Genomic DNA, 21,925 nt, shown 5'->3' on the forward strand with positions numbered 1-21,925 from the left:
AAAATGTCCTAAAAGTTGTTTCCTATGGTCACTTTATAAGAAGTGGAGCTGAAAATTATCTATAAAATTGCAATAAATAATCAGTGTCTTCTTAATTTTAAGTGATCTAAGTATAAAAATTTAGTTTCTCACTTTTGTATTACAGACTTCCCTTATCACACCACAGAAGATGGGAATTTGGTCTTGATGAAAACAAGCTAAAAAAAAGAAGTATTTTAAAATTTTTTATTTTCAGAAAAGAGCAAAGGCTCACAGCATATGAAAATATGTATACAGTTCTTAAGTCGTTCTGAAGTATAAAATCACATTGTAGTTCTACAAGTTTTTTTTCTTTTTTGGTATGTCCTTTGCCAGCAGAAAATGTTTTCCCTAACAGGTACATAGAATAACAGTGTTAAGACAAGCAAATAAATTGGTTATAGTTTGTTTATATACTCTCATCCTCAATAAAACAATGTTTAAAAATCCTAGTAAATTGGATGGACCCTCTTTTTGACTCATAGCAAAAGATTAATGTAATCTGCTAAGAAGGTTTTAGTCAGGTTGGAAATTAAGAGCTCTTTCAGCAACAAATGAAAATCTAGGGATGGAGAGAGAACAAACAAGCAAAAACTATGGGAAGAATGGAGATTGATTTTTAAGCCAGGAAGAGGACTTCATAATTAAATGTGTCAGCTTTATCCTGCTTTATAAGTTCAAAAAGCATTATAAGCATCTAGTTTAATCCTTACTGAATCTCCTTTAACATCCTTAAGAATTAGTCATGTGTTCTCTGCCCAAATACTTAGAATGTTGACAGGTGATGGGGAACTCATGACTAACAAAGCAACCAAGTTACACTAATGTAACAAGCTAACTTTCTTCCTTTCAATCAAAAAATTTAATACTATTTTCTAGAAATATTTAAGAGCTACCAAAAGAATTCATGCCTAAGATTTTCTTAAGTTGGTCTATGACCAACTAGAACTGACAAAGTTTTAAAGTCTTTTCTGATACTTTACTATTTTTCCATTCTTCAACTCCAAGTTTTAGGCAAAAGTGAGTTTTTCACTTAGAACTAGTAGAACTAAACATTTATTATAATATGTTTATTCTTGAAAAAATCTCTATTTTTAACCAACTAATTATCTTAATCATTATTTTCACCCTTATAAAAATGTCATATTTCCATATATGTGAAAAGGAGTAGACTTGTATTTTCTTTGGTATAGAGAACTCCCAGAAGATGAAACTCCCTCTACTAATGTAGGTCAATGCCTAATCAGTCTTAGTTGCCTAGGATACTGAAAGGTTAATTTTGCCCATGGTCACATAGCCATAAAGTGTCAGAGGGGAGATTTGAACACAGGTCTTTCTGACTCTTCCTCTATTGTTTTTTTTTTTTTAATCAATTAACAAGCATTTATTAATCACCTACTATATACCAGGTATTCTGCAGTGGGCATAACCTGTTTTTGTTTTTGTTTTTTTTTTAAATCAATTAACAAGCATTAATTAATCACTTATTATGTACCAGGTATTCTGCCAAGAGTAAAACAAGTCTTGGTTTCAAAAAGCTAACATTAAATACAGAGGTAATTCTTAATTATGTTAATTAATACACACACAATACCTTCATCGATGTCAGGAGGCAGGCCTCCAACAAAGACCTTTCTAGAATAGCGTTCCACTCTTTCACCATTCTGACAGCGAGTTGGAGAGCTCAGGCCTGATGATAAGGACTGGTCACCATGACTGTCCTCTAGAAAGGCATCTTCAAAGGGAAAGAGAGAAGATCGACCTGAAACAAATTGGGGAGTTTCTATAGTTAAATATTTCTCCTGGAAAGTATTTAATTAGGATCCCAAATTACACTGTTTTTAAAAAAAATTCTTGTTTCTGATTTCTTCTCAGTAAGCAGTCTATAGGGTCTTTATTCCATCAATCTTTCAGTACCCAAATCTTTAGTGTTTTTACTTATTTACATAAACACAGGGGTGGCTCTCTCTCCCTAAAGGCAGGGAAAAAGTCCAAACTTCAAGGGCTGCTTTAATAACACGTCCATATTTACTTCCCTTCCCATAAAACCCTTCTCTCTCCTATTCTCAATCATACTAGTTTCAAGAAAATATTTTTTCCTCCAGATAATTTCAACACTAAATGATGAAGTCCTAAATCTCTTATGGTTTATTCAATTAAACTAAATGGATGAGAACTTATTTGTTGCCCAAGCCTCTTGGGTGTTCCTTATCAAGCTCTTCAGAGGCTCAGCTCTAAGGGAGGCTACCCTTACTATGGGTACTGATAACTGAGGAAACTAAGCTCTGGTTCAAATGCCCCTGGCAAGGGGATATCAAAACACTGTTAATAAAGAACTAAAAGAGTTCTTCCCTGTCCCACTTGAGGACTATTTAAGTAACTGCAAAGAAGGTGTGAAATATGGAAATCAATATTGGAGGAAAAGGAACAATGCTTTTGAAGAGGACTACTAACATTTTAACCCTGAGAACCCTTTCTGCTTCATACCCTGACACATTTTTTGTGATTGAATCTTAAAATGACAAAGTGACATGAAAAATTGCAAATAGCTTAAACAGTTATAATTCAAATTTTTGATAATTGGTTAATCACAGAGTAAATGCCACAATTTATCTGGAAGCTGAGGGTGTTATTTTCTAGATGTAAGGGAGGACAAGAACACACTCCCCTCCATTTTTATTTTAATCACTTCTCATGGAAACCTTTCTAAAATGTCTTTCATACTAGACTACCACCTTAAGCAAAATTTATTGAGCTAAACCTTTTCTTGAAGATTCCATTCCATGCATTACTATGAGCACCCATTTTGGTATTCAGGACATTTCTGCATCTTCCTCTCTATTCTAGGGCTGCCAATGAATTCCTAGAGAGCCTGCCAGAAGTAGTTGGCTCCTATAAGGATTGAGAAAACAGATAACTACTTTGAGAACTGCAAGAATCATTAAAGTTCTACCCACAAATGTAAAAGCTTGATTTAATGTAAGAATTTAAAGACATTCATTCTTCTCATGTTCTGCAGCTTTCTTCCTTTTATTTCCAGGGAAATTCATTCATTATTCCTAAAAGTTGAAGTTACCAGAAATATGAGTCCTACATAAGTGGGGTAAAATGGTATTGACTATGTCAGAGCAATTACATTTACCCAAAATTCCAGTGATAGGCAGACATGAGGGTGAATTCTTTGGCACAAAAATCTGTAGCTGTTCAAGCTCTTTGATTTTTTTTACTAGGCAATAAACATTTATTAAACACTTACTATGTGCTAGGCATTATTCTAAATGCTATGTAATTTATCTACAATGATTAAATTACTTTATCACAATTAACTCTATAAAGTAGTACACAGGAACTAATGTCTCCTAGTTAGGATGACTACAAATTTCACATTTATTGAGTAAAGGAGAGTTTCAATGCTTGGCAGTCTAGTTTGAGAAAGGACTTCAGTGTCTGTATCTTATACTGCCAGGTGATCTTCAGAATCTTCCTAAGACAATTCAAATGGAAGCTATTCAGTTTCTGGCATGGCACCTCCAACTTCCACAGGCATGCAACAATGGGATCAACACAAAGGCTCCGTAGTCCTTCAGTTTGGTAGTCAGGCTAATATCTCTCCTCTCCCACAGTTTCTTTAGGAGCCTCCTAAATAAGCATTCAAACTCTACTACAGATAGTGCACAACTCTGCTGGGCTGGTCATATAATTAGAATACCAAATGTGCACTTGCCAAAAAGACAATTTTATGGAGAACTCACACAGAGCAAGGTGGTCAGAAAAAGCAATACAAGGACATTCTTTCTTAAGAATTTCAGAATTCATTGTATGGCATGGGAGATACTAGCATAGGTCTACCCAGCATGGCGGACCCTCATCAGAGAAGGTGCTGTGCTCCATGAGCAAAGCAGAATCAAAGTAACTCAGAAAAAATACAAGATATACAAGTTAGTCTACCCCAAATGTCTATAGGGAATATTTGTGTCCAACCCATAGCAGAGAATTCTCAGTTCATATTGATCTGATCAAGCCAGAGTCAGACATACTAATTTGATGCTTCATTAGTGATAGTGATAGTGATGTCATTTTGGTTCTCTTCAAGAAGGGAGGACAACATCGCTGACTGAATGCATATTTTCCAAAAAAGTTATTTCCAACTCTTTAATTAGAGCAGCTTCCTTCAGAGGCTTCCCCAACCCAATTTGGTCATAATATGAATATTATCAGTAACCAATCAACAAGTATTTACTAAGCAACTACTATGTGTCAAGCAATAAGCTAAGTCTGCTAATGAAAATACAACAATATCATAGGTCTGACATTGGAAAATTGTGGATTTATCCAAAATAACAACTCTCATGTTTCACTGTGGTATGGAGGTGACTGGATTTTGAGGGCTATGCCAAATAAAAAATAAGCCCTGGAAAGTCATATAAGTTGAAAGACTTTAAAGTTTAGGAATAGACTGTCTACTGCCCAACGTTGAGTTTGGCTACTTATTTTTACAAAAGTCATGCTACTAGGATAAACATTTTTTTCTTTCTGTACATGAAAAATCATGAAAGGCATAAAATCTTTACATGTAAACACTCTTTCAGGGCAAATATATTTCTCTTAGATTTCTGCAGCATTTTGGTTTCTTAATATTTATTTATTTACGATATCTTAAGTTTCTATCAAGTTAAAAATATGATGATCTATAGTGTTTTATTGAGGAAAGTGAAGATTTAACTATAGTTATAAGTTTTAGACCAAGAAGTTGCTGTTAAAGTTTTCCAAAATCGCTGTTATAAAAAACAAACCAAGTATTACAATAGATATGTAAGTATAGGCATATATGTGCTATGTATGTATGCATGAGTGTATATACTCTGTTCAACTTTCCCTTCTCACTCCTCCTCTTTTTCCTTCCACCCTAAGAAATCTACAGCATTGTATATTCTAAGAGAAAAGACAATAAGATTTTTCTTCTTTAGTATGTTTTATACACATTAACTCCACACAATAGTTCTGCACTGCAAATAACTAATGAGTAGTGTTTTAACTATAGAGAAAAACAAAGAATCTAATTTATTTTTTAAAAAATTAATCATTTTGTTCATACACACATACTTCTATTCAATCCTTGAATTATAAAGAAGCAGTAAACTGGTGGTAATAAGAAATTCCACTAAATTTTTTGAAATAAGATTTTTTTTTCCCTATCCCTGTTTTTCCAGGAAAATCATTAAAAAAAAGTAAGACAAAAAAAAATCTCAGTAAAACATCTGTGTGACTTGTATTTTGAGAAAAGCTAGATGGAAGCAGGAGAAAGAACACAATTATCAAACAACAACAACTGATTTTCAGCATTTTTCTCAATGAAATAGAAATTAATATTTAATTAAAAAGATCAGAAAAATTTGAGGAGGGCAGAGCTCAGCCTAGGTCCCTCAGAGAAGTTTTTCCTACCACTTTTCAGTGCCTATTAAGCCCACTGTGCACCAAGATTTTGTTAAAGGAAATAATATTTTATTGAAGAGAGAACCAACAGAGAGGTAAGTTACTTAAGACTGGCAATTAGCTGTGAAAAAACTCATAAGGATTTCAAATCCTGCTACATCCCAGTGGATCAAGGCATTCCAATATGCTTACTAAAAATTAGATTACTTGAATTATAATGAAATTAAATTTTAAAGCCAAAAGGAACCTTAAAGACAATTTATAAATGTTTATTATAGATCCTTATAAAGTTTATATATAGATATCTTTAAGGATCTTGAATAAATAGCTCCTTTCACCTTTAATATCTTATCATTCTATAAAATTCCAATTCCCTTATTTATAAAATAAGTAGAGAATATACTCCTGGATACTTACTTTAACATTTGCTATTTCTTCATTTAAGTGGGCTATTATGTTTTTAATATCTGTTTTCAGTTTCTAATCACACATTTGATTCAATAATTGGTTAAGTGAAGAATGAATTTAGAAATAAAATAAATACATTAAGAAGAGTAATGTAGTAATGTAGTAAAGTAGTACCTTACTAAGGTACTGCAAAGCAAGTCATTGAAATGAACTATCCTTTGCTTTACATAATTTTCACTAAATGTGGAAGAGAAGCTGTATTCAAAGCAGAGGGAGCACATTAGAGCTTGTTCAGCTTCATAAGCCTTTACCTTTTATCATTTTCAAAGCAGCCTGTGATCATTTCAGGCCTAGTCCCTCTTCCTCTCAGAGCAACAAGAGGACGGAGCGTCATTTCATACTGATTTAAGACTTTAAGATTGAATAACTACATTGTTGCTCAAATGAATACAGGAAGAAAGTGGTCCCTTTTTTTACAGAAAGGAAAATTTGAGACAGATGATGTCCCTTGCCCGAAATCCTGCCGAAAGCATGTAGCAGTGCTGGCATTCAAAAGTTTGCTCTCACTTGAGTCCCAAGCCATCTTTGAGTCATCTTTGTGTTAAGTCACGTCCCCTTTCCCAAGTACAAGGTAAAGTAGAGGGAATATCACAGTGATCATTGGGAGTTGGTAGAGAAGTTTAAGCAGCTTTGTACCATGGATACTTCAAAAGACTCCCATTTTCATTTAGGAGAGCACTCCCTCTACTGATGAAAATGGCGATTTCCCCCTGCCCCTATACTATCTTCCTTTATTTCTGTGGACAAAAAAATAATCAGCCAATCCTCACAGTTAAACATGGCTGCCATTGCCATGCCAAGCCCATGCTTGAAGTCTTTCCAGATGGGCAAAACCAGCCAGAGCTTCTTCTCCACTAATATAAGCTTTCAAAACCTCAAGGTCACCTCCATACCTCATCAAAGTAGGCTTTAAATAGAGGGCATCAAGTGTACATTTTATCAGAGTTGCATCTATGAAAGGTAGAACGGAGTTTTCCCCTAGCCAACAGTATCTGAGGGGAGAAAGAGATGTCCTTTTTCCCCCTACCAATGCTCACTCTTCCAGCCTATTGTCCCTACATTTCAGTTCCCTGGGATTGTCACCTTTGCCTCTTATTGGTTCCCAGGAGAAATTCAACTGAGTGGGATAGTGTGGTAAAAAAGAAATCACACATTGCAAAGGTAAATATATTTCATTTGTATGAGAGATTGGTCCAATGGCTTCCCATTTGCTGGTGATTTAATAAGTAGCTTTGTTAGTACCAACAACCTTTTTTTTTCCATTGTTTGATTGGAGAATCAGTTTTCAGTATGTAATCATGTAGTTATAGTTTCTGAGGTAGAGCAGGCTTAACTGATTTCTGAGGTCTACTCTTCCATTTCTTTTCCATCATGCTCTGCTGAGGCATTATGGAGAGCACTAACTTCTCTAAGCAGCCAAATATTCCCAATCCTTGGCATGGTACTGCCATTTGTTTCTTCTTGCCCATTGCTCTTCTCTTTATACTTAGTTTTGTTCATTCCTTTCTACTACAACTAGTATGTAGGAACAGCATAGGCAGGTTTGAGTACAAAGTATCAGGTATGAAAAATGAGTAACATGTATGTGAGAAAAGAGCACCAAGGCAGAATAATAATCAGTAAAACCAGCAGAAAGGAAGAATGTATGCCCAAGCCTTTCCCAGTCTTCTACCCTAATCCTAGGTATTTTTGTAAATAATCTTTCCAGTATACTTGTATTTAATTCATGTACTTTTTAACTTACCTACCAAAAAGCTCCACAATGCATTCCCTCCCTTTGCTCAGTTTTTCTCTAGAACCATGAACTTCCAACTTGAAGAATATCATTTTTCCCCTCCAACATCTATCTTTTCTAAGCACTTGAACTTCACCATCAACTAAGTTTCCCATTCCTATCCCAAAAAAATGTGGACTTTTCTGTTTTCCTTCTGTTGTCTCTAAGACAACTTTAAATGGATAACATTTTGCCAAATTAAACTATTTATGTCAAGCCAGTCAAGATAAAGATGAACACTTTACTTGAGGTCAAATTTTCTCCACTGCTAGAGGGACAGTACTTCTGTTCCTTGGAAAGCTAAAGCCAATCTGGGAATAAACAGTTAATCTTTAATTCTGGGCTATGTAATGAATGAGTTAGAGCTATGAGAACTTTTAAAATCACAAAATTCCAATTCTTTAATTTTTTAATTCATGAAACTCAGGTCCATAATAAAGAAAAGACTAGTCTGTAACCCAGAAGTTCTTAAATATGTTTAGGTATGTATATTTGTGTGGGTGGGTATGTCTCTGTGTGTATAACAAATCACTCTACTTTGGTAGTCTAATAAAAACCTTTGGATTCCTTCTCAGAATAATGTTTTTTAAAGACATAGTAAAATGCTTAAGTTACAAAGAAAACAAATTATATTAAATAGAGATACCAAAATACTTTTTTAAAATCAAGTTCACAGACCCTAAGTAAAAAATACCTACTCTACAATCTGAACTATACCTAAAGAACTATAAAATTTGATCCAGTAATACCACTGCCTAAACCTATAAGCCAGAGAGATCATAAAAAGGGAGAAAGATCACTATGTACAAAAATATTTATAGAAATTTTTTGAGGTGACAAAGAATTGGAAATTGAGGGGATGCCCATCAATTGGGGAATTGAAGAACAAGTAGTGGTATATGAATCTGGAATACTATTGTGTTATATGAAATTATGAACAGGCAGATTTCAGAAAAACATGGAAAGACATGAACTAATACTAAGTGAGTAGATCATTAACAATAATAGTTACAGCAACATTGTACAATGACCAATTATGATAGATTTAGCTCTTCTCAGCAATTCCAAGACAATTTCAAAAGACTCATGATGGAAAATACTAAAATTCAGAGAAAGAACTATATAGTCATATAAATCAAAACATATGATTTTCATTTTTTTCTTGTAGTTTTTCCCTTTTGATCTGATTCTTCTTTCACAACATAACTAATGTGGAAATATGATTAATGTAATTGTATATGTTGAACCTATATCAGATTACTTGCTATCTTGGGAAGAAGGGTGGGAAGGGAAAGAGAAAAATTTGTAATTCAAATATTACAAAAGTGAAATTTATAAGTAATTGAAAAAAATGTTATTAAGCAAATCTTAGAGAAAAACATTTAGCTGAGTTGGATAAGATTACTTTGGTACATTTCTGGCAAAGACATGAAAGTTCCTTTGCTGTCTCACTCCACACGTAATAGTAGTTGTTTTTTAATCAGAAAAAAGGCTTCAGGACCTTTATCATCATTAAGTCCAACAGAATGCTAAGAGCAGTGATAAAGTCTAGTTCAAACACTAAAATCTGTAATAAAGTACAGATCAAGGGCATGTGATTCTTTAGCTAAGGAGTTGTTCTATAAACATGTGAAATAGTTAAGAGGACTAGCCAGTATAACAGCTTAGACAGCTGAGGCTCCCAGAAGTAACAAGAACTAAAATGAAGTATATGTCCTATTACATAGATCTTTAGATGGGATATTAAAAATGAATACACAGAAAATGTGCTCATTGGTTGTTTTAAAATCTATTGCAAGAGAAAAATTTAACCTTGACAATGAATAGTTTTTCAAACAGCAGTTAGAAGGCACCTGATTCTACTTATTCTGTCCTTAACATGAATTCTCTTTGAAAGGAAAATACATAATGTGTACAGATCAGTGATTTCACTGGATCAAATTCCCAGTAAGCAAAAATTTCCCCATACAGATGTGTAATTTCTCTGAAATTTAATAATCAGATAGTTTACTGGTACCATTGATTGATTTTAAGTGATATTTCCAGGATCACCCAACACTACCTATCACATAGTAGTGAAAATATGATTACTGTGAAATTTGTTTATTTTATCTTAAATGCAATATTAACTTTTTTAAAAAAGTCATCACAACTCTCTCTGCAGTCTGATTATAGCCTACAATTCTAGTTTTATACAACTAGAGTCTGGGGATAAAGGATAACCTGTATTTAGGGCAATTTAATAAGTCTTCTTAAGCATTTAGGATCATAGGATCATCACCTTAAAGATGAAAGGAACCTTGGAGGCTATCCAGAGAACATTTATAGATGAAGTAAATGAAGACAGTATTACCTACTCAAAGTTAGATAGGTAGCATCAGAGATGGATTAAGAACTCAGTTTTTGTGAGTAGTATGAATTGGAAATTGACAGTTCCATAGAGGATTTTTTTGTGTGTGTCCAGCTGTGTGTAGAGAAATTGTTATATATGTTTTTAAGGTTCAGAAATTGTTTTTGTTTTATTTTAAAAAGTTCAGTTTTATTTCTTTCAGATCTGGCATTCTATTATATCATGATGCTTCTATCTTTTATTCTGTACCTTTTTTTTTTCATTCCCTGGAGCAATGGTCAAAACATTGGAAATTAATGGAACGATGATTTCAAATGTGATATGAAATATCTGTTTCACACCCTACTTGTCAGGAAAACACTTTATATCAGCTGGAACAAATGAGTACTGCCAAGTTCTGCTTTCTCCTCCTGTTATATAATCTTCCTTGTTTGTGAACTTTTTTCCTTCCTTTTCAAAATCAGAACTTCCTCCTGACCTATACAATAGGAAATTTTCCTTATGATAGTGTGGCCATGGCTTTACCATCAGCCAACCCACATGAACCTGGTATCGTTGCTGCAACTCTCCATTCCACCTATTACTTTGATCATGTTCCTTGTTTTCTGAATACCACATACATCAGTAAAAGATTCTCGTATTTTATACACTCCACACCAAGGCAACCCTGACTATCTCCCTTCATTTGTTTATTCAATTAAATTCAGCGATTCCCATTAATCTATTCTGTTCCAGGCCTATCTTACCTCATTCTCAAGTCTGTATACCCCAAGTACTTTTTCTATCAAGTCTTTTCAGGTACATTAGACAAGATGAGATCCAATTCTGATCTTTAGATGACTTTAGCTTCTCTCTTTGCTTCCTGACTCTAAACTGTACTTGATTTTTATGCAAAGTATATACATGTTCTCTAAAACTGAATTCCAATCAATCTGACTTTGTAAATCCCCAATGAATAGAAAACTCATATTTTAGTTTTCTTTCACTATTGGTTGCCCTGCTGAATTAAATGTTGCTTTAAGTCAGGGCTTCCACTGAAGAGAAACCTAACCATGTCAAAATGCTTACTGTAAATCTCTTATATGAAATCTAGGACTTATGGAATTGCAAAGAAACTTATTTGCTAAAATATGAATACTCAAAGCAAAAGTCTAAGTAGTTAATGTTGGGAATAAAAGATTAAACAGAAGCACAGAAGTCACATCTCCTGAGTGTACTTTCTTGGCTGCAGTGGACTAAGATTATAAATTTAATTACATAATAAATTTTGATTATTTACAAATTTGTTCAAAATCTTTATTCTGTTTGTATTTTCCTTTCCTATTTACAACAACTACATTCCATCATAAGCTCTAATAGGGATTATGGAGGCCCATAATCTTGAAAATGCTTATTAGCACTGAACTCCACACAAATAAGTTTTTAATAAGTGTCTCAGGACAATAAAGCAGTCAAATATCAAATGTCTAAAAGCCCCTAGATCAGTTCCAATAACATCATAATCAGCATAAATATATTAATCCTCTAATCTTAGGTCAAGGATTCTTAAGTAGGAGAGTTTATGGATAGATTTCAAGTAATCTGTATTTGGAAGGGGGGAATTGCATCTTTATTTTCACTACCCTCTAACTGAAATTCAGCAACAAAGCAACAAAACATCATTCTGATAAGGGAGCCAGAAAAGAATTTCACTAGACTGCCAAGGGAATACATAATACAAAAAAGGTTAAGAACTCTCATCCTAGGTGCTGAGAATAGAAAGGGGTATATAATACAATCCATCAAAAATTTATTAAGGTTCTTTTATGTATATAGGAATGTGTGTATAGGAGCTGTGATAGTCACAGTTCCTACCCTTAGGGAATATATATATATATAATATATATACATATACATATATATATATATATGTATACATATATATATATATGTATATGTATATATATATATATATATATATAGTGCAGGTGCAGAGAGAGAACATATGAATAACAAGATTTACCCAATATACTGACTGCTAAATGATCGATGAAAGGTATAAACAATAAATATTATAACAGTACAGGGGAAGGGAATGATGAATCTAGTTTAGAACAACTGGGGAAGGTGTTTCATGGGAAATACAGAATTTTATCAGATCATTGAAGAAAATATAAAGGGTGAAAGAGGACATTCTAAACAAGGAGACAGAAGAACGTGAGCAAAGTTCAGAAAGTTAGAAAACTGATGGTATATGCAGGGTTGAAGAGTTGCCAAGATATTAGAAGATCTTGGACATGGGGATTTGAACTTGTTTTGAAAGAAATGGTAGGTACCAGTGGAATTGAAAGGTAAGGATAGATGCAAGAGACCAGGTGATTCAATAAGAATGTCTGTATTGCAGTCTCAGAATGACTATTCAGACAGTTAATCTCTCTTTATGCTATATCTTAGTCACTGTCAGCAATTATTTTCCTTTTTGAATATGGATTCTCCCCTTGACACTGGTTGTCTTTTCAGAATCATAAAAAACTAGTGTCCCACACAATGATTATCATGTCCAAAACGGAAAAATTATTATGCCTCCAGTGTTATATAATGCTATGTTTAAATGCCTTATAAGTTATACTCTCTTCAGCATTAAAGAAATGAAGGATAATTATTTAACTTCAAGCACTGGCAATATCACAAATTTACCATAAATATCAATCTGTTCTTTTCAGCACTGAATCACCAGCTCTGAAGCAGTCTAAGGGATGAGGAAAAGAATGCTGGAAAAAGGAAGCAAGGACCTGGATCCCAAACCTAACTGCAAACACAAATTGCCATGTGACCTTTAGGAAGCTACTTTTGTGTTTCCATTTATGGATCTGACAGATTGGAACTGGGCACGCTCTAACATAAAAAGCCCCAAATCTAACATACACCTCCAAGAATTGCCTGATGATCAAGTGAGAAAAGAGGCAAAGAGGTAGAAAAGCACCTTCTCAAAATCAAATATTATATAGATAGAGGATTGCAAAAACTTAAGTTGAAAGGGCCTTCAAATGGCACCTAATTCAACCTTTCTTGAAAGAATGAGTACCCTCTATAATGTTGTGACAATTTAGCCTATGCTTGAAGATTTCCAAAAACTGGGAAACCACCTTCCAAGGAACTTCATTCCACTTCTGGACAGGCTGACTCATTCAGAAACTTTTATTTATACAAAGTCAAAAACCTAACTTTATACTTTTTATCCACTAGTACTAGTTCTGTTTTCTAAGGTCAAGCAGAAGTTTAATTTTACATACATATATATATATATATATATATATATATATATATATATATATATATATATATATATATATATATATATATATATATATATAGTGCCAGAGGCACAAAGAAGTATATATGATACAATCATTGCTATTATTTAGCTTGGAAATCCAATTACCAAGCATTAATGAAACAAATGAAAGCATTACACTGTTTTCTCTCCAAAACAAATAATTCTATTATTTTTCTTTTTTAAAAAATCTATTAAAAATACAGGAAATACTAAGAGAGAGTGTAGTTGTCTTTTTTTTTTATCAAACACATTCATAAAGTGTCCCAAATCTTTTCTCATTTAAAATGTCTAATCATGTCAGATTTTTATTAGAATTAAAATAACAGTTTATCAACACAGGATAAAAACAATTGAGTTATTAATAACTGAACTATTCTTCTAAAATAAGTAAACTAAGCACACATAAGCACAATAAATTACCGATTCATTATTCCTCCCAGCCCAACCCCCACCCCTCATACTCAGGTATAATCACATCTACTTACAATTTGGCAAGCAAAAAATTACATTTTTTTAATTACCTCGTCTCCGCCCATAGCTCCTGGCTGCATGTAAACATAGAAGAAAACCATGGGTATTTTTGTCAAAACTTTGATGTTAAAAGAAAAAAATTCAAAACTTTTCTAAATCTCAGAATTAGAAAATATTTGAGTTATTGCTCAGTTAGACAGTAGGTTTAACTACAGAAGTGTCTTCATAAAAGAAAAATCAACAAGCTAAACCATAACCTTAACACTGAAATTCACATTATCTGGACAGCCCTCAGAGAGATGGAGTACTTGTCACTTGATCTAAATCTTAATAGTGTCTAGCACAGACCATAAAAAACTTTACTCACATGTGTATATTCTAGTAACTAAGTATTCCAGAGTAGAAAACCTGATTTAAAATTTTACTAGTTGACTTTTAAAGAGTCTAATCTATTTTATCCATTTAAGTCTACAATTCCATACATACATTTAAAATAAGAGACATTCTTTGGTCATATATTTTCATCAAAATTTATTATTATCAAAGTTTATTATAATATTTTCTAAAACTATTCTTGATTCCTTAACCCCGCCAAGAAAAACCACTAACTCTTCATCCCAGCATTCTATCTCCAAATCTTTGCTCATCCCTAGAATGACACTTGCCTATTTCTCTGACCATCTAAATACTAGATCATCTCAACTTCTAGCTCTTCTTGCTTTCTGCTTCATGACATAAACAGAGTTATAGAATCTCAGAAATAGAAAAGAACCTCAGAAATCATCAAGAAATTTACAATATCCTTGAACTCAGACTTCACATGAAGACTCCCAGAATAAAAGGAAAATTCTCTACCTGCTGCAACAGCCCATTTTATTTTTGACCAGCTCTGTATTTTAGAATATTTTCCCTCACATGGAACCAAAATCTTTCTGAGTCTTGCACCTGTTTATAATTCTATCCCTTGAAAACTGTTTTCCAAAATCTTTAAAAAGTAGAATTCAGAACTCTTTCTCCCAAAAGAATTATTAATGCTATTTAAATCCCCAGATGTCTTATAAAGATTTTAAAATTTTAACCATTAACATAACCTTTAAGCAGGTAGGTGGCATAGTGATAAAATCCTATATTTTGATATAGGAAGATATGTGTTTGAATCATATTTCACACACTTGCTAGCTGAGTTACCTTTGTCACATAACACGTTTCCTCATCAGTAAATTGGGAATAATCTATAGCATCCATATCCCAGGATGGGCATGACAATCAAATAAGAAAACATACACAAAGCACTTTGCAAACCTTAAATGTTAGCTATTAGTAATTTCTTTATCCCCATTTTCTCTATCCATTTATTCACCTCCTTATTTGCTTTTTTGTTGATTGACTGATTGATTACTAATAATTGCCTGAATTCTAAGTCCTAGGAAAAGGTTGGGATAGGCTATACAGTTCAGAACAAAAGGAAAATAATGTACTTTTTTTTCTTACCTTTCTGGTTTGAAACAAGGCTAACCAGGTAAAATTTCAAAACTGGTTAAGATTGTCATTTGTGGTAGGGGAAGCTAGGTGGCACAGTGGATAGAGCACCAGACCTGATATCAAGAGGACCTGAATTCAAATTTGACCTCAGATGCTTAACACTTCTTGGCTATGTGACCCTAGGCTAGTCATTTAACCCCAATTGCCTCAGCAAAAGAAAAAAAAAAAAAAAAAAGAATTGTTATTGGTCATCTCCCATTTCTCTTTCTGTAATCTTTTCTCATCTTCTGATACTACTGGATCCTTGTAACTTTGTGTTGCCCTAAACCTCTAACTAGAGAACCCATAAAGCTTAGGAAATAGAAAAAAATTCTCCTCCTTGTTGCCCCTACTAATGTACTCCATAAACAAATACTAAATATAACTGGCACATTTTGGGGTGATATTGTGAAAAAGAAGTTCAGGCAGCATGAAAGAAGTGTTTTAGGATAGGGTTATTAATATTTTATCATGGTATGATCTGATAATAGAACCTTAGTTACTGATTTTTCAGACGTTCTCTTCGACCTCTGCACCCACAAAAAAGTCTCAAAGATCCAGGTTGTTTTACAGTATTAATTCATTCTGTGTTTGGGTTTTTCCCCCCTCCACTGGCTCTCATCTGCTAGTCATCTGTGCACTTAAGTATTTTTTTTTCACTAGATGAATGTTGTTTTCTCAGTGTAATCCCTGAGAGCAACAGACTGTATTAAGCTCTATAAGTAATTCGCACTCTCCTTTGCCTTCAACCAAAACCTAGCAGGGAGGGTTAAGCAGCTGATAATAGGCAGTTCAAGGAATATAATCAGTTGATTCAATTAACAAATGAATCAATGGAGACAGTATAGCATATTTCTTTCAAGATCCCGCTCTTTATCAAGCACTATAAACAACTCATCTGATCTTTAAGAAAATAGTTCCACAGTCAGTAGATGCATTAGAAAATGATGAAGTACTTCATGAAAGAGATTTGTAGTTAGACTCATTAGAATTATATCTGAAGAAAAGAGAACTGAATACAAAGCAAAATCCAAAAATATAAAAGATAGATTTACATACAAAAGATAAATTTTAAATTTACATCTATTTATATAGATTTACATGCCTATGACAAGTTATTTATGAATTTTGTGATTTCATTGGATTAAAATTTTTAGACAACAAGCTTGCAAATATTTTAAGTCTAAGTTAGAAATGATCACTAACAGAATATTAAGAACTCATAGAAATTGTATTTTAAATGACGATAAATAAAGTAATTCCAAGAATCTTAGAGTAAAAAGGATGACACTTAGGTCAACTAGTCCAAAATATACCTTTAAAAATCTCTTTCTAAAACATACTATTCAAGTGTTCATCCTGCCTTTAACAAAGATCTTCAATGAAAGATAACCTACCACTTCCACAATGGGAGCTTTTTATTTAAGCCTTTTATTAACTTGTATAGAAAAAAATGACATTTTTTTGCATTAATCTCTAAAACTAATGTGGTGTACTTCCTTCAGTTATTTATAAATATTTTTATGTGAAGGGGTCTTTAAGTTTCACTAGACATTTTGTCTTGTGTCCTTACTGGATTGTGAGCTTTTTGAGGTCAGGAACAATATTTGCTCTTTTTTTGTAACCTGAGTTTAGCACATTATCTAGACGATAGTAGGCACTTAGTTAAATAAAATAGCATATATTTAACTATTTATTGCCAAAGGAACTCATGCACACATACACAAAGGTGGAGAATAACTAAATGAAAAGGACTGTGTTCCACCTTGGACAGTTCTCATAATTAAGAAGTCTTTCCTCCATGTAGAGCCTAAATTTGTATTCCAGCAATGTCTACCCATTGTCCCTGGTTCTGCCTTCTGGGTCAAACAGATTGTCTTCCACCTCATTCACTCTAGAATCCTAATTTATCTAACTCTTGTCTCAGACTTCTAATGCCTCCTTACTTTTCTCTTTGACTATGCAAAAATTAAACCATATGACAACCTTCTGAATCTTAAGAGACACCAATAATTTTCCCTACATAAATCTTGAGATAAACATTTCTGTTTCAAATGTATTTTTTACATTTGGTAGCTATTAGACTACAAATAAATTCACTTTTAAACTTTAGTTTTCTTATAAAATCATGTTAATAGCTTTAGAACCTCTCACATGAGTTCAAGACAGAATGAATACATGTAAATGTGTGTCTTTAAAATGTGTGTAAATATATGTCTTGCATGGCTTCACATATATAATTGATATATTGCTTGCCTTCTCCAAAAGGTGTGTAGGGGGTAATTTACAATTCAAGTTTTTTAAAAATGAATGTTAATAATTAGCCTTTAAAAAGAAAATAAAAAAGTGTGCCTTCAATCACTCATATATGCTTATCAATTGCATGTACCACTTGACATCAGTGTTATACTATGGTCTGCCTATCAATAAGCATAAAGAGGGCTGAAGCTTCTCTAACCAATTACCCTAAAGTCCTATTGACAGTCCAAGACTTTTGTTAGCTACATATGATAATCTTATTATCACCATACCCTAATGAACAAGTTAATAAGCCATAGATATCCAAAAATGATCAGTAGTAACATTACATTCTTAAAGGAAAGCTTAATAATATAAACCAATTCAAACAGGAAATATTTAGTCACTCTGCTAAACATCAAAAATAGAAGATTATCACTGGTTTAAAATATAAATTTATCTATAAAATCTTACAAAAGCATAATGGTGGATTATTGAAGTCTATCACCTTGTCAAGAGACCTAATTAAGTAAGATCATGTCCAGGGCACTTAGGAAATGGAAGGAGTAATAAACAGATGAAAAACAGAGCATATTTTTCAAAGTCTATAACAAATTATTTTCTACATTGATAGCATCAGAATCACTCATTTGGACACTAAATTACTAGTCCTCAGTGTGATGCATGATAAATAAATTAGCCTTTAAATAAGTGTGACTGGCACTAAAGATAACAAGGGGAAATAGTAGTTGATTTGAAACAAGTGTATGTAGAAAAGGTCTACCCTAGAAGCAACAATTTTGAAGGTATTAAGTGAGTTATTATTATGGTATTTGAAAGGGGGAGGGAGAGACAAAAATTGGGGAGAAATATCAAGACCTAATCAACAAAATGATGACTAAGAAATGATTAATGACTACATACTCATATACTTAGTATTCCAACTCTATAAATGACAATAAGTTATGCCAAATCAAAAGCATATCTTCCATGAACCAATGAGAGAAAGATAGAAAAGCTTTCACAAACAATATTTTACAGGAGATCAGATTTCTACAATCAAATTGACTGAAGGGTATTAGAGAATACCAAATCCTACTGTGCTCAGTTTCTTGATCATAAAGATGTATTTCTTTTGGTACAACAAAATATCATCGTGAAAATTCTTGCAATGAAAAGTCTCCCAAAGTCATGCAATGACTTCACATGTATAATGGGTATCATATTTCAATAGATGGGTGAGGAATCAGAGGGAAGGAGAAAATTTGTAGCTCAAAATTTTAAAAATGAACGTTAAAAATTTTTGAACAACAATCATACAATATTTCTTGAAAAATGCAACAGGAGTAACTTTCAAAACTCAGGTGATTAATCAAGCTAGGGATTGACCAGAGAGATACATTCTTGGAAAAGGCATTTGCCCTTGTCATAGAGGATTATTCAGCTGAGTGTCCATAACAAAAGGAGAATCTCTATAGATGGTGACATTTGCCAGATGCTGCAATTTAAGCAACACTGTGGTGACTATTTTAAGCACAAAAAAACCACAAAAGGCTCTTATGAAATGTGTAAATGCTCAAGAATCCAAACCAACTAACTACCCAGGAAAAGGCAAGTGGATAAGGAAAAGATATACCTATTGCATCATGATACAGTATGGTCAGTGGCTCTGTAGAAGTAGAAGGACAGGAACATATTAGCAGCAGCTGCCAAATGTGACTGACTAGTGGATTACACATTGAGTCACAGAGCACCAAAGATACTGACCAACCCAAATATGTTTTACCCCAGAGTTACATGTAGGTAGTACACCTGGAAAAGTGAAAATGTTTCTTTGCATCTGAGGAAGCCCCTTAGAAGTATGCTAATGATTCTTTGTCTATTCCATTTTGTAAAGCACAATCTCCCCTAATCTCTATCTCAGAGAACTTCAGCATAACTTGGTATTCTAGTCAAGGCTCACCAATTATAGATTAATATTATCACTTGTTGTATCTAGGACCTGAAGTGAATAAATAAAATTCAGACTGGCAGGAGATGGATGGGGCACACATATCTTTTGTATCCTTTGTCCATATAAATAGTGTATTTGTTATCAGACTAGAGGTTATATTTTAATAATAAAGACTCTTCCTGACAAATATGGAAATATGTTTAGAAGAATTGCATATATATAACCTATATTGGATTGCTTGCTGTCTAGGAAGGGGGAAGGGGAGAAGGAAGGGAAAAAATTTGGAATACAAAGTTTTGCAAAGATGAAAACTGAATATATTTGGGAAAATAAAAAAACTATTTTAAAAAATAAACAAGGAAAAAAAGAATAGAATAAAGATTCTTTGCTTCTTCAAATATCAGCAGATCTAGACTTAGGACTAGTCCATGTATGCATAAGAGGGTGCATACTACATATATATATATACATACATGTATGTATGTGTGTACATGTGTGTCCAATATATTCATGTGTGTTCAATATACATCATCTTTAAAATGTATGAAACGATTCTGAAATTTAGCAGGATGCAGTAGTGGTATGTTAAATTAAATTAAGGAAACTATATTACCCCTTCTGCTTAGTAACCATTAACATTTTAAAATGACCATCCTATTTCCTTATACATTTCTAGATTCTTGAACAGTTTCTCATTTGTTAAGATTTTTGGATTTCCTTTACTATCTTGGATTTTCTCTTCTGAACTTATTTTAGTTTCTTTTTTAAAAAATAAATAGTATTTTATTTTTCCAATTATATGTAAAGATAGTTTTTAACATTCATTTTTAAAAAATGAAACTCCCAAATTTTTTTCTCTCTTTCCCTTCCTTACTTCTCACAGCAAGCAAACTGATATAGGTTATACATGTACAATCATTTTAAACATATTTCCATATTAAATACATAATATAATATGAACAAAAGGAGAAAAACATGAGAAAATAAGCAAAAAAAAAAAAAGGTGAAAATAGTATGCATCAATCTGCATTCAGTTTCCATAATTCTCTCTCTGCATGTAGATGGTACTTTCCATCCCAAGTTTACTAGAATTGTCTTGGATTAATGCATTGCTCAGAAGATTTACTTTAGTTTCTTGTTGTCCCCCCAGAAGGTATGATACCCAGGACCAAACACAAATATTCCAGATGTGGTCCAACTCAGATAAAGACTAGTAAGACTACTTCCTTCTATGATCTTGCCTTGTAGAGACTAGTAAGACTACTTCCTTCTAGGATCTTGACCTTGTACTTTTATTAATGCAATATAAACTCATATAAACTTATATTTATTAAATGTGCCAGGAATTGTACTAAGTACTAAGGCTGGAAGTCAAAAGACAGTCCCTTCTCTCAAGAAGCTTACAATCTAATTGGGAAGACAATATGTAAACAATTGCATGCAAACAAGATATATTTATATGTATATACTGATCACATATACATACATATATAAATTATATATATATATATATATATATATATATATATACATATACACACACACACACACACCTCTGTGTGTGTATGCATATTATAATTTGGGAGTAGTCTCAGAGGGGAAGACATTACATAAAGGAGGCCTAGAAAACATTTCTTGCAAAAGACGTGACTTGAACTGAGACTTGAAGAAAACTAGAGAAATTAGTAAGTATAGAAAAGGAGGGAGAGGATTCCAGGCATGGGAAAATAGTCAGTGAAAACACTTGAAGCTGAGAAATGGAGTTTCTAGTGAGAACAGCAGCTTTCTTTCCACAATTCCATAATGCTACTGACTAATGTTAACAAGCTGGTCATCAACTAAAGATTCCAGATTATTTTTCACTACAGTCATTGCAAAGTCAGACCCATCTCATCCTATATTTGCATATCTGAGTTTTTTAACCTAAGCTCAAAACTTCATATTTGCCCTTGTTAAATTCTGTTTCATTGCTTTTAGCTTAGCTTTTCAAGATTGCAAGAAAAGTGCTCTGTGAAATGCACAGTCTCACATAAATATGAAATCTCCGATTCTTTCCATTTCTGGAAACACAATACCATGCAAGAAGAAAACATTTTTCTTTTTAGGTGTATTAATTGTCCTGCTGCTTTAACACTAAGTCAATTCAACAAGCATTTACTAAGCATCTATGATCAGACACTGTGATAAGCATGGGGGATTCCAAGGCAATTCTTGCAAGTATAAAAACAATCTTGAATTTCTGAAGGTCAAACCAAAAGAAGTGGAGTTATTGAAGGTCCTACACCAAGGACAGCTAGGCGAGTTCCCAATAAGGGATAATAGATTATAGATAATGTGTCTATTATATAGCCTAAGGAAAACCCAAGAAGCTCACCACTAGAG

The 21,925-nt window shown here is 33.1% G+C and overlaps 1 protein-coding gene across 1 annotated transcript in view; it reads right to left on the reverse strand.

Moving 5' to 3' along the window:
• CPEB3 (cytoplasmic polyadenylation element binding protein 3) overlaps positions 1 to 21,925 on the reverse strand; it is a 218,799-nt gene that overhangs the window by 70,290 nt on the left and 126,584 nt on the right. Inside the window, 2 exon segments of the mRNA XM_074295863.1 lie at positions 1,613 to 1,780; positions 13,881 to 13,904. Coding sequence (XP_074151964.1) covers positions 1,613 to 1,780; positions 13,881 to 13,904 — 192 coding nt within the window.

Source organism: Sminthopsis crassicaudata, chromosome 2, assembly GCF_048593235.1.
Source record: "Sminthopsis crassicaudata isolate SCR6 chromosome 2, ASM4859323v1, whole genome shotgun sequence".
In the NCBI taxonomy this organism is placed as follows: Eukaryota; Metazoa; Chordata; class Mammalia; order Dasyuromorphia; family Dasyuridae; genus Sminthopsis; species Sminthopsis crassicaudata.